The sequence below is a fragment of the Colias eurytheme genome, chromosome 14 (assembly GCF_061535395.1).
Source record: "Colias eurytheme isolate Ceu_HAF_F1 chromosome 14, ilColEury1 Martin Lab GWU primary, whole genome shotgun sequence".
Classification (NCBI taxonomy): domain Eukaryota; kingdom Metazoa; phylum Arthropoda; class Insecta; order Lepidoptera; family Pieridae; genus Colias; species Colias eurytheme.
Genome location: NC_142993.1, coordinates 6,494,182 through 6,513,617, shown reverse-complemented (window position 1 = coordinate 6,513,617; position 19,436 = coordinate 6,494,182). Strand labels below are relative to the sequence as shown.

General features: G+C 30.5%; 1 protein-coding gene across 1 annotated transcript; it reads right to left on the bottom strand.

Moving 5' to 3' along the window:
- Window positions 1-7,009: 7,009 nt before the first annotated feature.
- On the bottom strand, window positions 7,010-18,046 carry LOC149902943 (circadian clock-controlled protein daywake-like). Its single transcript, XM_090109358.1, has 5 exons — window positions 17,917-18,046; window positions 12,031-12,250; window positions 10,450-10,580; window positions 9,498-9,653; window positions 7,010-7,288 (listed from the first exon to the last, which is right to left on the bottom strand). The coding sequence occupies exons 1-5, from the start codon at window positions 17,987-17,989 to the stop codon at window positions 7,122-7,124; spliced, it is 747 nt and encodes a 248-aa protein (XP_089965484.1). The 5' UTR covers window positions 17,990-18,046; the 3' UTR covers window positions 7,010-7,121.
- Window positions 18,047-19,436: the final 1,390 nt, after the last annotated feature.

Here is a 19,436-nt window from a genome sequence, read left to right as displayed (position 1 = left end):
TTGATGTCACTAATTGACTTTGCGTGACGTGAAGATCTTAATTGCATTACTTAATACATTAATCTCTAATCTACGTGTAACAATTATAATAACAGCCTTTCAATGTATGGAACTATTACTGCTTGATAGAAATGCTTTACGTATACAAGAACATGATCATGAAGATAACTGCGTGTAGATATAAATTCCGCCAACGCCTGGAAGACGCGGGTTTGCATCCCGCCTCGTGGTCGAATTTTTTCTATTCTTAAAAAAAATATAATTTTACACAGTTTTTTTAATATATATATATAAAGGCAATATATAAAATTCAGATAAGTGTAAGTTATTCATCAAACAATCTGGCTTCAACATATTATTTTTGCAGCAGTAGACCTCATACCTATACATGTTTTACCTAAATTTTTTTGTGTCTTCCTTAAAGCATTCAAAAAGAACACAGTTCTTATAATAAACTCGTTTAATATAACATGAAAATGTGTTACACGTTTGCCTGATTACAGTATTAAAGGCTTTGTCAGATAGGACGCGTATTTTAGCGCTGCGTAGTAGCGCTACAGCGTCCTGTTTTAACGTCGCGCGAGGCTTCGTCAAACAGAACGCTTTAGCGCGCGTTAGGACACAGCAATTGATATTATTAAAGCTGCATGTTGTTTACATAATTATCACTTACGAACAAAACAAGGTACAGTGATATTAACTCCGGAGTCGGAAGAATTTTTACTTACCAGTTTCATTAATTTCTTCTCCGATTTGTGCCCACAATTTTGCCTTCATTGTTATATATTTATAGTTTATATGATCTATCCTTCGTATTATATAAGCATGGATATTTTCTAACCAATTCTATCAAATTTTCGGTCATTATGCAGCATTTTATTATTATTTTACGCCTATTAACTCCGACGCTAAAATAAAATTTGTAAAAAAATACAACACCCGACGTTAAAGCGTCCTAACGCCGCGACAGAGCGTTGCGTACTGCTAGCGCCGGCGCTCTGTTTGACGGTATTCTACGATGGTAGTAGAACACATCTTAGCGTCATATCGCGGCGTCAACTTAACGCTCTGACGCGCGCTAAGTACGCGTCCTGTCTGACAAAGCCTTTAGAGAGCGAGGACCCGTAATTCCGTGAAACTTCTAGAAGCCAGACAAGTTAATATGGTGTACCCACACATGATAAATTTAGAGACTGGTATCTCTTATAAATAATATTATATCCTATTATACCATATAGGTATAAAATGGATTTACGGATTAGCATGGAGACATATTAATAACTAGATTTGACGTACAAAGATATTCTTATCTCATGAACTTGTTAACCATGTTTTTTATATGTTGATTTCTTTATAAATGTTATTATGAACTTAGGTATTTTTCCCGGAGCTAAGACAAGTGTAGAAAATAGACCACCAAACAATAACGTATTTATTGTATTAACATAGTTTATACATATCTACTTGCATGGCCACACACGCCCACTTGTTTTTCTTTTTTTCTTGTCGCATTCCAGCTCCTATTACACGGAAATTAATATTTCAGTCGGCGCCTATTCAATTATCTGCGGTTCTGTATAAAAATTTTAAAGACATTTCGATGCCCTTCCTTTTACATTTAGAGCAAATTTTCATTAGCACATTAATCTATTTGACTTAGAAAATTAAGTCTCTTGGAACTGATTGGAATGAAAACATGAAACACTCGTGTAAAATCATACACAGGAAAAATTGGCATAAATGTTTAAATTCCATTTAATAAATTATAGAAGTGACACGATTCTAGAACGCTAAAACATCGTTACAAATAGAAAATAATTTCAAAAACATCTGCAAATATTTTACATAATAATACTTCGCTGTTGATTGCAGGCTAACATAGGAATGTGAAAAATATGTTCCACATATCGAGAGGTTTAAAGTACCGGGTTTCCTATTTGTAGTCTCGTTCAATACTTACGAATGGGTACTGAATATTCCGATGAATATGTACGGGATAATGACGTGTGGAAGCCAGGGATATGAGTTTTAAAATACTTCCTTCGTGAACACGTTTAAATGATGCTTTAGTACATCTACGCGTGACGCGCCAGCTTCCCTCGTAATTCATAAAATATGTTTTCAAATGCGATTTTAGCATGGTGTGGGAATGTGAACAATTATGGTGGTCGTACAACATATTTTGAGGTATTTTAATTACACAGTGAGTGTTGTAGTGTGTTGAACAATGTTTTATTTTGATACAATAGCTGGTAGGTCAAAATCAATTCAGAGAGACTCTACGCTGTAAGTATTCTACAGATAACTCATAGGATTATTAAATTGACGTACAGTACAATTTGGTGATAACCTGTTTATTGGAATACATGTTCATAGCACTGATCCCAAACAATTGGAATATTTAGATTTATTAATTAAAATGATATACAACCTTTGTAGTACAGGATATTATATTCAATGAATGCAATAATATATTTGATTATTTCAATAATCAAATTACATACTGTTTTTACATGTAGGTATAGTTCATTCGGGAAATTCCGGAAAATTGTGAATACAATTTCAGAGCATTGTTTTATTCTGAGTATCGTGAAGGTATCGCATGAAAATAAACGGGTTTGATAGTAAAAGCATTCATATTTGTTAAATCAATCACTAATTACGTATTAATTTAAAAGATATTATTGCATTAACCCTGACGGGGTAATCGGGGGTTCGGAATTACCCTAATCACTCATTAGTGAATACAATGAAAGGTATCTTCAATGCATTCATTGAAGGTACATTTTATTGTTACGATTCCTAGATACTTACAAAGGCATTCACAACACACACGTGTGCTCTAGTTTAAAATAACTCAAATACAATTGAGGCCACTAATAATAATTGCAAAACCATAATACAATTAGTACGCAAGGCCATCCGTTTATTTAACAAATTCAAATTCAAATTCAAATCATTTATTGCATACCAATACATTTATACATACATATTAGCAATCTTATACAGATATTGCAATACAATAGGTCATATTATATTAAAGTTAAGTTTTCTGTTAATTCAATACTAATACATAATATAAAGATTTGCAGTTTGCACCTACGCGCACTTAATAATTAGACAATATAAAAAGAACGAAATTAAAATCTTAAGACATGCGCATACTATAAGACGACAAAACAATATTATACATTTATTCTATTATTTTTAAAAACTCTAGGAATGAAGCTTGACTACATAGTATAAAACAAAGTCGCCTTCTATGTACCTATGTATGCCCAACTCTTTAGAGCCACGCAACGGACTTCGATGCGATTTCCTAATAGATAGAGTGATTGATTCAGTAGGTTTAGATAGTTAGGTAAGTATAATTTATTTTTGTTAGTTTCAGTTACATATAATAATTTGAGATAGGAAGAACTTAACAACACGAAAATTCAAGTTTGGCGTAGTTTAGCTTCGAAATATTCATTTATTGAATAAAAGCATTTTTGGATTAAAAGGAGCTTTAGTTGTTTGTTAAAAGAATAAATAGTTTTTTGGTTTTTAATTTGGTCAGGAAGTTTGTTATAAATTTTTATAGCCATGTGATAGGGGCTTTGATTTAACATTTTGATTCTTGAGAATGGTAGGTGTAATCTATTTTTAAAGCGCGTATTTACTTCGTGGTGATCCTCGACTCGTGAAAATGTATTAATATTTTTATAGACAAATGTGCAAATTTCATGTATATATATCGATGGTAATGTTAATATGTTATATTTTCTAAAATGTGGTTTACAACTTTCTGTGTTTTTTATTTGAGCTAAGATTCTCACGCACTTCTTCTGCATTTTAAATACATCATTAGCATCGACGCTGTTTCCCCATAACATCACACCATATCTTAGCCATGAGTAAGCGTACCCGTAATATGCAGATAAAGCGGTGTGTATATTTGTGCTATGTTTTATCTGGAATAGGGCATAGGTAAATTTCGACAACTTAGATTTTAAATATTCAATATGTGTTTTCCAATTTATATGTGTATCTATGTTTATGCCAAGCAAGTTAAACGTGTCTACTTCTTCTAATGGTGTATTCTGATATTTTATATTTATGGCAAGAGATGGACTTTTATACGTTTTGAATTGAATTATTTTAGTTTTATTAAGGTTTATTTCTAAGTTGTGGTCTTTTAGCCAATTTGTTATTGTATGGAGTGTAGATTCGATTACTGGATTCGGATTATCGGGACTTTTGCATTTTATTAATACGGACATATCATCCGCAAAAAGTATGGGCATAGTTTCATTTCGATCGAGTATTTTCGGAAGATCATTAATGTAGATCAGAAAGAGGACGCAGCCCAATACACTTCCTTGGGGAATAGAACATGTTAACTCCCTAGCGGATGATCTGATAGATTGTATCGTATTATTCCCTTCGTCACTATATTGTATCTGAACACCGTGACACACAAAACCGTGGGTTGTGTACGTCATAATCTTCTTATGGAGGATCACACGATCAAGTGTATTGTCCAATTATGGTTATGTTATAAGATTTACTGTCATTGAGAGAAGTACTAATAATAAATTAGTGAAAAGAAGAGCGTATGTACCGCGCACATGTGTCAGAAGTGAAACTTGAAGACATTAAGTTAGAATTTTTAACACCTGTAATGAATGTTTTTATGCTAAAAATCCATGATTGTCGAGTTTTGTGAATGTGCATGGAACCGATGACAAAAGTAAGTGTAGAATTGCATGAAGGACTTTTAAAATAAATGTATTTTTTGAGATTGCGATTAATAAATCCAGGCTTTAATAACCATGTCAATTAATAATACAAATCCATATAAAAACAATTAATATCTACAATGTTGTGTGAATTCAAATGCGTAAAAATACACCACTTATATAAGTCATAAAATATATAATTATTACTGTATATAATATCGTAAACGTCTTACATAGAAGCATTACTCAGGGTACAAATAATAGGTAATAATCCTGTTATTTATGGATAAGATAATGATGTAGGGTTAAAAGTCATGGTATTCAGCTCTATTAATAATTCCATAGTTATTACAGTTGCTCCTACGTGATATGAAATTGAATTGCATAGTAAATTATGGGGATATTTGCATAAAATTCACGTTAAATTAATATCCTTGATCTGTTTTTTAATGGTCGATATTAATAAATTAATGCCTGTAAGTTGTAACATTTTTATAATATGGAAACTAGATTTGAGCCTGCGGCTTTACGTAGGTACTTTTCTCGTTTAGGTGCTAAAAAGCTTCTACATACAAATTTACAGACTCTCATAAAGGTTTATAAAGTTCCGTCTATCAATGAGGATTTTATAATTAATGTTTGTGTGTTTGTATGTTAACACACAATGTAGGTAAATTTAATGACCTGTTTGTGTTAAATGATTTTTCCTCAAATGCAGTAAGTAAAGCATTTTTATATATGTACTAGATTTCCGCCCGCGGCTTCGCCCGCGTTTTCAAAGGAAAACCCGCATAGTTCCCGTTCCCGTGGGATTTCCGGGATAAAAACTATCCTATGTGTTAATCCAAGTTACCCTCTATATGTGTGCTAAATTTCATTGTAATCGGTTCAGTAGTTTTTACGTGAAAGAGTAACAAACATCCATACATCCATACATCCTTACAAACTTTCGCCTTTATAATATACTAGATTTCCGCACGCGGCTTCGCCCGCGTTTGCAAAGGAAAACCCGCATAGTTCCCGTTCCCGTGGGATTTCCGGGATAAAAACTATCCTATGTGTTAATCCAAGTTACCCTCTATATGTGTGCTAAATTTCATTGTAATCGGTTCAGTAGTTTTTACGTGAAAGAGTAACAAACATCCATACATCCATACATCCATACATCCATACATCCATACATCCTTACAAACTTTCGCCTTTATAATATGTATTAGATTAGATATTAGATTATGTAGGTACCTACCTATAGTAAGAAACTATATTACAATGTAATATTAAAATATTATTATATAGGTAAGTGTTTAAATATGTAGTTGAATTTGCTTCAATAGGTATACAGTTTTGATTCCAATTTGATTCCTTTATTCCCGATAAGATGTCAGATAACATAACCTAAATGTATGTGAATGTTGGATTGACAAATACTTGGAAAAGGCGTGACGCCTGTCCTTGCCAACTGTGACAAATTGTCATAGATACAAGATGTACTATTTGGAGATTTTTGAGGTTTACCACTTTCGATAAAATATACAATGTTTGCCCGATCGACTCCATTTGCTTTTGAAAAATAGGGAATGAATAACATTAACTTTGTAACTTTTAAAGATGTTTGTTAATTTTTTATCTGTGCTTAAAAAGGCTCATAGGCAAAAAGAATATTATACTCTACGAAGACTCTACGTGATGTACAATTTACACAAGGAGGTTCAGTGTTTGTAATCCACTTTTTTTTTTGTTTAAAAGTAATTTAACTCAAATACTATTTAAAATAATGAATTTCTTAATGCTTATCACGTTAGATAAGGTTGTTAAGCTTAAATACCGATAAAATTGAGTTGTTGGCCGCGACCGGCGTGTTGACCAAGGACAAACATAAATTTAGAAAATTCTAGACTCCGCAAGATGTATTTTAACCAGTACATTTTTTATATACTATGCCAATATGTGACATTTTTATTAAAGAGCATTGGTCGCGATTAAAACTTAGTTAGGCTATTATGACTAGCGTTATTCTGTGCTTTTACAACAAAAAAATATTATAAAAATATAAATATAAATTTCCGAGTTTCATTTGAATAATAAATGCTTTTTTTGTCTATACATTGTGCAAAGTAAGCTCCGAAACAACGGGATCGAACATAAAAATTCTGCGTCATTTGAAAGCTACATTAATTCTTAGAAATAAAGACGGGAATTATGAAATAAAACACCAAGTAAATATGCTGTGATAAATACAAAAACGTATTCTTAGAACTTCGTATGGTAAAAGATCTCCAAAAAAACCGTAGTTATTTTATATAATTTATTTAATACAATTATAAAATACATTTCCATTTCCGCTGACTTTGGTTATTCTATAAAATAAAACTTTACACAATATAATATTATGAGTATGAACTAATCCTGAGGTATAGGTATATTTATAAGTTCTTCATAAGGTACTTCTACAAAGAACTTCTCAATGGTTTTTATAGCTAAATCAACTGCGTAATCTACTATTGGCTTGCCGAACTCCTCTGCTACAGTCTTCCAGTTTTCGTTGAGGAAATTTAATACTGTTTCACCTGGAAAACAAATGACAATATACAATATATATTATACAAGTTCTGTTGAGGATTATTTATTAACTTAAAATTTTTCGATACGTACCTATCGATATATTGTGCAAACAATTTAAGATGAAAACTATACTAAAAACTCCATGTCTCTCTATTTCAACTAAAATTAAATTAAATTTCCATACAACATTTCAAAATAATGAAATTTCATGTTTGTAAAATTTTTCTTACGTATAAATTACTTTAAATATGCGTCAAGGTAAATTAACACATTTTTATTAGAGGATATAATATAGGAAGTCTAACCTAACTAAAAGGTCAGGTCATTTAGCCATTCATAGCTCTAATAGTTTATGGCTGATTTATAAAAAAAAATGCCACCTTTATTTTTAAATAGTATTGTGCTCGAATCTAGGTAACTTATAAAGCAAGTAACTTGAAATGTAATTTACCTACTGCATTGTTTTTCTTATATTATATCTGCGAAAGTAAGATATTGTAATTTAATGTGCAATTTTCTATTAAAAAAAGGGTTTACACACGTAGTATATAGTAAATCAATGGTTTACATTCCTCAAAATTATTCGGAAAATAAATATCATCAAAGCCTGCTTTTCAGCGCCATGTTTTCAATATGGCGGCGCGGAGAGGTGGCAAAGTGGAAATTTGCAAAGAAAACCAAAAACAACCGGATGACTGGACTATCATAATACCATTATGATAATAATCCCAAATAAAGCAGATACTTATTTAAATCTTCATTCGTTTATTTTTTTTTAATTTTTGCGCAAACACAGGCTAGGCTACCTGCTAACTAAGAGAATAATATAAATGTTGCCAGTCAGAAAATGAATTAAGTATTATTATGCATTACTCGTTAAAATACATAGGAGCTTTTAAAAATATAATTTAAAATTAATTTCAAAATAAAAATGTAAATGCCTTAAGATTATCGTTAATTATATTTTTAAACATGGCGCGTTTGACATACATAATTAATTTTCGAGGTGCCCTTAGTCGACACCCTTATAATTTTATTACGAGCCACGCAGGCCCATCTGTTATGACTTAATTAAACACGTTTCAAGATATGAATCTATTATGGCTTTCCTTGTGAATAATGTTTAAACCATATTATATGCAAAGATAATTAAGTATTAAAAAGTAAAATAAATAATTATATTATGACGATAATATACCTATACTTAATTGATATACTTAATTAAATTTTGTATTTAGAACATCAAAATAGTTTAAACAAGATATTCTCAAATATTTTATATTGTATTATAACTACTAACAAGAGCCTTATTTAATAGTAAATAAGTAAGATCAACAAGTTTGTAATTTAATTTTTGTGAGCGTTGTCATGGTGACGGCTGTGTGAGATATTGAAAATATAATTTGTATATTTCAACACCTTTTTAGGTGTTTTAAATATATTTTATTTGTTATATCCATGTATAATAGTGTTTAAATTATATACATATATTTTTTAACATAACCTCCTTAGAATCTTCGAATCGGAAATTTTATATTATCTGTGGAGGCTGAGAGCGCGGGAATATAAAAAAAGAATGTAGTTTAACTTATTAATATTTCCCTGTAATTTTGGAACATATTTTTTTCCGTTTTTTTTCAGTTTTACAACGAATTTATATACATAAAAAGGAAACGTTAATTCTTCAGGAATTAAACAGTTATAATAATTATAAGATTTACTTGAGGAAGAAAGTAAGCGAAAGTAATTAATTTGCAACATTACTTTTTATCTAATGAGCTGCCAGTTTTTTTAATAATCCCTAAGGGCGGAATGTGAGGACGTGTTTAAAAATTCGAGGTAAATATTTAGTAAAAACATATTTATGTCTAGAAGTTTGTTATGTTTTGTGTTTTGTAAATACAACAATGGGAACGACCCAATTGTCATTATTAATTCGGAGGTATCTTAACAGCTAACATAAGTAAAATTTTTAATGTGTTTTTAACAAATGTATGACAATTTTCAATACCTAATACCATAAATTATTAAGTGGTACATATTAGTAATTTAACACTAATGAACTTCACTACTAGTGACGAACTATGAAGCTTAAATTCAGTTTAGAGCGATAAAATTTCGCAGAGCTGTTTTAGGTGTATCAATATACAAATAGCACCACTCATTATATTTGAGTAGTACTTATAAAGACAAAATATTCAGTAGGATACTCACTCAATTCCTTGCTTTCTTTGAACAAATTCTTGAGATCAAAGTACACTTTATCACCGTAGTCAAAAGTGTATTTATAATTCTTTAACGCGAAGTGGTTATTTCCTTTGTCATCCTTCACATACTTTGTATTGATATCCACCTTCATCCTTAGATTTGCTGGAAAATTATTCATATTTAGTTAAAAATAAGTAAGTTAGTAAGTAGGTACATTGAAATACTACTGATATACTACTTATTGACGGAGTAAGCTACGTTTTGCGTAGTATTGGTACACGAAATTGGAATTTTATAATTGACCCAGCAAACTTTATTCTGCAAGAACGATAAACTTAGATCGTAAAAATGGTACTAATAAGTAATCTATAAGTCTCAAATCTGCTGAATGTATACAATAATTTCATAGAAATCTAACAAAACGTTGCGGCGTTTTCGAGATTTTCGTATATTTAGATTCCACGGCAAGTCTACAAATTTTTGAGATAAACAGCCTATCTCTGTTATAAATTTCATCCAAATCCCACTACAGTACTACAGGAGTCCTTGTGCGAACTTACAATAAATATCTATACAAACTTTAATAGGTAAAATGTAGATAATCTATTATGTTTATGATAATAATATCGCAGTGCTTCCTATAGAAATATATGAATTTTGTATCTTTTCTACTCGTATTTACAAATAATATACATCTTTGTCAAAGCATTTACCATTCCATTAATTGTTTGTTTGCAGGGTAATAAAGTTTGAAAATCAAATATTTAGTTATACAAGTGCGTTTTTACATACAATGCCATACACATAAACTGCAATATTTAAAGTTAGATAAAATAAATATTGCAAAACTAAATTACTTAAGAAAATAAATGAATTTAATGCAAATTTTGATTGATCAATAGAATAAATGTTCTCTAATAACAGGTAAAAAGTTATAATAAGAAGATGAAATACTTACTCAGCTTAACTTTAGCGTCGCCTTCTCCGTTTATAGGGAAAAGTAAGATTTTTCCGACGGCGTCATATTGTCCCTTTATGGTTAAATTGCAATGGAATTCCAAAACAAAATGACGTTTCTCCAATTCAGAACTGGAATAAATTAAAATCATGATTATTATAAAGTAAGTATTATTTGTTTTATATCTATCTTAGCAGTTTTAGTTTGTACAAGAATTTTTCTATATTTTCTAGTGACATTTTTAAGTTTTCAAAAATAATTATTAAGTTTTCATATTGTATTTTAAATATGTTAGATGTTGGAAGCAATTTGATGTTGGTGTTTTGTTTGAAACACTGCGATTTTTGAAAGTAAATTATTAACATTATGTACATGACTTTCAAAAAGTGTGTATTACACACTTAAACTAAGTAAATTAACTCGGTTAACAAGATTCTTTATAAGATCACATAATTATCATCGCGTAAGTCATCATTTAAGAAACATTTATAATGGATGTGTTTTAGGCAAAGTACACAAAATTGAAGCTTCAATTAAATCAGGAGACGTTAATATAGAAGCTATTTATCTTCGTAAAAGTTTCGCGGTTACATCTCTCGAAAGCTTTCAAGATTAATTTAATTAAAGGCGAGATAGAGGTAGTTTCTGAAGAAAATGTTATCAGCTGCCTCCGTGAAGTATATAGAGGAACTATCTATACTAATGTTATAAAGCCGAAGAATTTGTTTGTTTGTTTGAACGCGCTTATCTCAGGAACTACGAGTTTGATTAGAAAAAATCTTTCGGTGTTAGATAACCCATTTATCGAGGAAGGCTATAAGACTGTATAATATCATCACGCTAAGACCAATAGGAGCGAAGTACTGCGGGTAAAACCGCACAGCACAGCTAGTATTTAATATGCGTATTCCTTGACCATTTTGATCATAATTATTATTGTTGTTTCATTGTAGATTTCTGTAGAGTGTAGACTGTACAGCTATATTTCAAGTATGTATCTTTTTGATGTCATAATTATTCATGTGCGTGTAAATTAATTTCAATTGCGCTTATTTATTAGGTACTATCAGTAACAATTATACCAACTTAATTTGATCTGCCCGCAATACCTATTATACAGATGTTTTAGAGTAACTTCTAAAACTACTAAGTAAATTTCTTCAAACTTTAGATCCAAAATTTCATTTTACATCTGCATTTACCTTATCGCTTTTCTGTTTAATTGAATATTCAAGAACATCCCCAACATAAAAAATATTAACTATCTACATATTTATAAATATTATGCAATCATCCATTCTTAATATTATAAATGCGAAAGTAACTCTGTCTGTCTATCTGTTACTCAATCACGCCTTAACTACTGAACCAATTTGCATGAATTTTGGTATAGAGATATTTTGATACCCGAGAAAGGACATAGGCTACTTTTTACCCCGCGAAATAGGATAGGTTTTATTCCGGAAATCCCACGGGAACGGGAACGGGAACTATGCGGGTTTTTCTTTACTCCGCGGGCGAAGCTGCGGGTGGAAAGCTAGTGTTATATAATTAAACAATCAGGAAGTAAAATAAACTCACATTACGTTGTCAACAACGCATTTTCTGAAGCCAGTCACTTTGCCTTCGTAGAATGTCACTTTCAGTCCCGTGAGGGGTATGGCGAGCTTTTCAATAACAAAAGGGTCCAAAGAAGGTACTCCGAGATTCGGGATACCTTTAACAAATTCTGGTATCGCGTCCTGGGTTGCTTTTATAAGGCACTCGCTTGTTGTAACGTTGCATGGGTGAATGAAGTCCGCTAAAAATAATAATATATAATTTATGTATTATTAGTTTTACAGTGTGAAATTACCCAATGCATTTTGTTGTTTGACTTATATTCAACGGATTAAAATGAAAAAGAATAATAGCATTGTTTGTTTTCTCTGGTCACAGAATACTTAATAGAACTCCATTGGTTAAAACTTCAGGGGGAAAAACACTCCTTAAATTATTTAAACAGACATCATTGTACAGAATCTGCCTTTATTTCTAAAGACTTTTAATTTATTCGTTTCTTATTGAGGATAAAATATTTCAAAAGGTCAAGACATTGTTTAAATTAATCAACGTCAAATAATTATTTGTTTAATAGCAGCGTCAGATATCAATTTTGCGTATTAAGATTTCAATCATTTTATACGGAGGAGCGTGTGTAACATAATTAGCAAGTTTTTGTTGCAAAGGTCAATGCTTTTAAAAAACGTTAACACTGGGTCTTATTCAGAACAAAAAATACGCAGTATTTGAATGGATATAATACACCGACGAATCGGATATAATCTAATCAAAATAATAAATAGGTATGTATGTGAAACAATCTGGCTGTTAATGAGTTTTCTTTCTTGTGTTTATCCCCTGAGCTGAGTCAATTACTTGCAAAATAGAACAACTTGAAGTGGTGGGAATAAAATCAATGGATTTTGGGCGCTTCTGTCCAAAATAAATACGAAATACAAAGACAATTTGCTAACGGTTAGCTTTTGGTATGTGTTAGAATAAGTGTCGTTAAAATGTTTGTTTTCGTAAATTAATATCTCGATTCAGGAGTTATTTTAGTAAAAACTTTAAAAGTTAAAATTTTGATATTCAACAAATCAATATTTTACTTGCGAAAATGTAGCTACTCAGCGACCTTTGTCAAAGACTTTTTATGATAATAAAATTGCTAACTTGGCAACACTTTAATTAAATATAATTGAAAGCAAGTCCCCGTAACGCAGTCTAATTGTATAAAATAATAATTAACTAATTAAATAAAGTAACATGTAAAATGCATTTTTAGTTTATTTTTCGAAAATTGAAGTCACAAACAATAAAATACTCTCTTCTTTAATTCTAAACTTCTAATTTTACTGTTATGTTTTATAACTATGTATAAGCATTTGTGTTTCATATTTTAATTAATAATTCGTTGATAATTACTGTTTAGAGCGTGTTGCTATAACTAGGTGACTAAATATATCGATGTTTTCCCTGAATAGTAATTTTATTAAATGTAGGTACATAATGTTATAGGCATGGCAACATTATAAAGTCTCATACCCGTAATAGTACCAGTAGGTAAAACGAAGAATGCAAACAAATTAATTTATAAAAATAAAATCTCTAACGATTGATTATTATAGCTAAACAAGCTACCTTTAAAAACGAAAATGATCGGAATGTGTCAACTAAAGGGCATCGAAAGAACATTCAGTTATGCCCTGAATGTGACTAGTGCGAGCCTAACCCAAATTGTTAGATTAATTTTCGTCTTTCTAAAGGAGAAAGGATTGTACGTACCATTAAGTTTAAATTTTAATTTTGTCGATATTCATACAATGGTTCATAGACGTTTTCATAATGTTCAATACAATTTAAAAAGTCAGCTGATGCTCCTTCGATAAAGTCATCTTCGATTCTTCGTCTGAACGATAAAATATTCCTTTTTAACGCATCTATATGTAACTTAAACCCTTATTATACATTCAAGAGGTCATTTTGTGGCCTCAATAGCTAGACGATATCTGATTTTCTTGTTGCTAATTGTCATGAAGGAGGAAAAATCATTTATATTATAATATTATGTTATGCATATAGCATAAAAATATGCAGATATTATATGATATCAATCATCTTTATTGTAGTGTGTAAAGAGGTTCAGGGCCAGGTTGAATTTGTTTTTTCTCTTTTAAAAGTTAATCAAAAGTACGTAGGTTGGGTTACCTGGCCTTTCTGGATAATTTCTAACCACAGATATCCAACCAATAAGTATCTACCTAAATATTGTTAGATATTTAATCACATTTCGTGCTTTTCTAGTTCGTGACTTCTCTCTGATCTCTAATGAGCGACAATAATACTGCAGCTGATAATAACAATTATAATATTTTTTTTATTTTTATTTTCACATTTTTTGCACGGTTAGATCGGATTGTTTACAATGCACCGCTAAAGTTTATTTTAAAATGGAAAAATATACAAAAAAACAATGTAGTGTTCAGTCAATATAACGTACGGAAACAATGTAATTACTGAGATTTATAAGAATAAACAATTCAGATGTTTGTAAACAAAAACGGGTGTTAAACAGCATGATCCTTCAAGTTATAATTATGGTACATAAAACACTGAATGTAAATAAAAACATGGTATTTAAATTAGTGTACATGTGTGAATAGCGAGTTATTATTGTACATACTATTGACTTAACCAGGATTCACCTATTATCGAAGAGAATATAGGAGATTGAGAGCTCAGCTTAGAACAGTAAAACTCGACCCTCCCCTTGAAGAACAGAGCTCATTAAAGAAGCTGTGGCACATGATTTTTCTGCCTTACCTATTACACTTATAATATATGGAATATACATTTGAAATAATACTGTGTATAAAAAATTATCTCAATAAGAAGCAGTTGTAAATATTATTTACTCGTACAAAAAGTTATAAAAAATTATAGTATAAAAATAATGGTCAAGTGCTAATAATAATAATTTACATTGCGTTTTAAATGTTAGTTAAATAAAAAAATCCCAGATAATATTTTAGTCATAATATGGACGTAGGCTTAGGACGTAGGCATTAAAGCCTATTTAAGCAAACAATGCCCATAAAAGTCTAGAGCGATAAAAAATATCAATAAAAGAAGAGTTTTAAAGTATCTTAACGAGTTATAAAATTAAACGAGTAAAAAGAAAGTTTCCCTTATCATCAAAATATTCATCTTCATTAGCATATTTTCGAAGTCTACTCAGTGAAAATTAAAAACTCAATCTTCCCGCTAGTGAATCAATTTTCAATTAATTTGAAGAATGTTAGAGAACTATACGTTGGTTTTGTGATCTTCATTAACAAAATCTTGATTATAATAGAGCAAATATAAGTTTAAGAAAAGCCAATATGATGTGATATGATATGAGAAAATATTCTCAAATCAAAATCATATTTGGAGAAAACAAAGACATTATAATATGCATGTTATCTATAAAATACGATTATGAAAGGCTAATAATATAGTATTTTATTTTATTTTTACTAGCATCGTTAATATAATTGTTTCACCGGTATATTATATATTATAATCTTAATTGTGGCATTGGATATTAATCTGCGAATTTTCTAAATGTTAACGATACTTAGAAATTTATAAACAATATTAGGATATTCGCAACTAACCCAAATATTTAAGCATTACAATCTTACTGTTATGTAATTAGATGATCAATATAAATTCTCAATTATTCGTGTTTGTTTTAATTAAATTTTCAGCAAATTAGATATGATTATAATCCATAACTATTTAGATCACACAAAATATTCAATTTTAATCAACTGTTTTCGAATAGATATTATATAATAATATCTGTAGTTAAATTAAATATAATATGTAAGGACATATTAATTACTAGCTTTCCGCCCGCGGCTTCGCCCGCGTTTTCAAAGAAAAACCTGTTCCCGTAGGATTTCCGGGATAAAACCTATCCTATGTCCTTTCTCGGGTATCAAAATATATCTATACCAAATTTCATGCAAATTGCTTCTGTAGTTAAGGCGTGATTGAGTAACAGACAGACAGACAGAGTTACTTTCGCATTTATAATATTAATATGGATTATGGGCATGAATAGACAAAAACACTAATTTTATACCTACGTAATAAAAATATACATAAACGTTTCTTTGTTTCTTTTTTCACTGGATATTTTCTGTTTTTAATGTTTAATTGGTATTATTAAGATTGCGGAAATGTAACATTGTGTTTGAAGTACTAATAAATTGTAAGTAACTATTTAATAAAAAATTATTTTTTTAGTAGGTACTTAATAACAAATAATAAAAATTTTACTTTTGTAACAGTGATTACGATTAGAAGCTGTTAGATTTTGCTTAAGATTTAAGTCCCAAAATTAAACTACATTATTATGTTAGTGTGGATATTTCATTTTCTAAATAAGCTACGACTCAAACACTCAAGTAAAAATATTTTGACACGTTATCCTTTCTACATTAGGAAAAATGGGCGAAAACTATTTATATATATATTATTTAGATACTGCGTAATAAAAGGTACCTGTATAATGTACATACTATATGTACCTACCTACATAAGTCCGTAGCTTATATTTTGAAACAAAATTAATTTAGTACTTTAACATTTACACAAGTAGTGATTGTAATTGGTCATGGGCATTATTTAATAAAACTGTCATTTTTCATCTGATAGTATCTAAATGATTTAAAACAACGTATAATCAGCTTAGTGCTATTAAATTACGGTATAATATTACTGTCTATTTATTTAACGCATAAATTATTTTGGTATTTATCATTTCATGCTTATTTACTTAGACTGAATGAATAAATTAATGAATAATTAAATAGAACAGGTACGCCATGCCAGATATAATATAAAAGAAAAACTTATTACGTACCTATCTTTTTCGTTTAAGTATAATCTATAGTAGGTAATATTATAAAGCTGAAGAGTTTGTTTGTTTGTTGGAACGCGCTAATCTTGGGAACTACTGGTCCAATTTGAAAAATTCTTTCAGTGTTAGATAACCCATTTATCGAGGCTATACAATATCAATACAATAATATAAGACCTCGAACTCTAAGACAAACAGGAACGGAGCACTGTGGGTAAAACCGCGGAGCACAGCTAGTGTTGTTATAAAAGCACGAATTCTATGAATATCTGAATATATTATTTATTTATGTGTCGAAAGTGTTTGTTAATGTGTTTGGCTCTCAAGAAAAATAAATCATATAAAATGCGTATTGAAAATTATTGTAATGCCTTGTATAATCCCTACACCATCTATCAAAATTGGAGTAAGGTGGTCAGGATTATGTCGTTCGTTCAAAGTCATTATTTAAATTGTTATTTATAATATTACTAGCGGTCCGCCCCGGCTTCGCCCGTGGTACCTACATGTTTACGTTTTTTTTTCATAAAAACTATCCTATCTCTCAAGTTGGATCGAACTGCACATGGTGTGCGAATTTTATTATAATCGGTTAAGTGGTTTAGGAGTCCATTGAGGACAAACATTGTGACACGAGATTTATATATATTAAGATGAGTAACTAGGTATGATACTTTTAAATAATCCTTATGTAAAATATCGATAACACACAAGTAATAAATATAATAAAATACTCTGAGGTAGCAATATTAGAATTGTTTCAAATTTCACAGATGTAATCGAAAGCTACATTATTAAAATTATTTATAAGCGTGGGATATTTGGTCAATTTAAGCGTTCATCACGAGATATATTAGATCTATTAATTATCAACAACTAAATTTAACATTTTGTTCCTATAGTATAAATTACGAAATTCACAAAACTTACATCAATAGTTCAAAAATAGTTTATTAAACTATGGGTTCACAAATAGATTATGATTACTATGAACAAATAAAAAGTTCACTTACGTGCCAACTTTGCGTGGCCCGAACCGCAGAGAGCCAGGACACACAGAACAACATATTCGTATCGCAGTATCATGATTACGAAATTTTATTGTAGTGTGGAATCACTGCACCGGTCGAGTGAGGAATAAATGCTTTATATCATCTAACTTAATACGGTATACCGGACCTTCAGGCTGACATTGTAGTCAACCGGTTGCCGCTTTAGTGAATATCACCGCTCGAATATATTTTTTTTCATAATTTTTTAATTACGTTACCGATGTAAACGTTTTGGTTAATTTGATTATGTTTTTGCACTGATATTGGAGTAGAATTTGAATTTATTGGAATTAGAACGAAGCTATTATTTGTTTACGTGGCGGTATTCATCGCTTTGATATGACATGTTTGATGTTGAATGATCGTAATTTATACAAAACTACCCTCAAATTTTTAACATTTCTAACCATGTTATCAAACTCCATTATATTAATTTAAGCAAGTAAAAAGTTTAATTGTTTATTGATTGAGCCATTTATTTTGGCGATTGTGTGAGCAAGGTGTTACATATTTGTAATTATCTATCAGATAAGGCAGACAGATAACACGTCTCGCTTGAAACAATTCCAATCTCAACGCTACGAGAAGAAAGTCTCTTGGTGGAAGTGTGAATATCATAATATTCGAAAAAAGTTGCTAAATTCCGTACAATTAATAAGAACCAATACAGGTGAGTGTAATCTTAATCTTAAAACTATTATAAAGGCAAAAGTTTGTAAGTATAGATGTATGGATGTATGGATGTTTGTTACTCTTTCACGTAAAAACTACTGAACCGATTACAATGAAATTGAGCACACATATAGAGGGTAACTTGGATTAACACATATAATAGGTTTTATCCCGGAAATCCCACGGGAACGGGAACTATGCGGGTTTTCCTTTGAAAACGCGGGCGAAGCCGCGGGCGGAAATCTAGTGTATGATATTTTCATCATATTGTTCGATCCACTGGCATACAAATCTATCCCTATAGGTGATGTCATACTAAGTTTCCACTCGCGGATTCGCCAAGATAGTCAAAGAAAAACCCGCACAGCTCCCGTTCCCGTGGGATTTCCGGGATAATAGCTATAGGTATCATATGTCCTTTCTCAAGTATAAAACTATATTTGTGTGGTAAAAATTCTTTTCCAAATCTTTTAAGTGATTTAGGCGTGAAAAAGATACAAATAGAAAGACAGATTAGTAGGAATTTCATTACACTTTCAAGCTGTGACTTTGTGAAAGCGGTTAAGGTTAGGGCTAACTGCATTATTACAATGTAATATTCATGATATAGATTACATGTATTATATTTTTGAACTGAAAAGACTTGGATACTAAGGTAAAATAATTGTAGGTTAGACAGAACATTGTATAAATACTACGTTGATTATCAGGCTTCTGTCTCAATAGTCTTGCTCGTGTAGAATAACATCAATTATATTATTAAGACTAGCCGTGCCGCGCGGATTCACCCGCAGACGAACCCGCGTGTA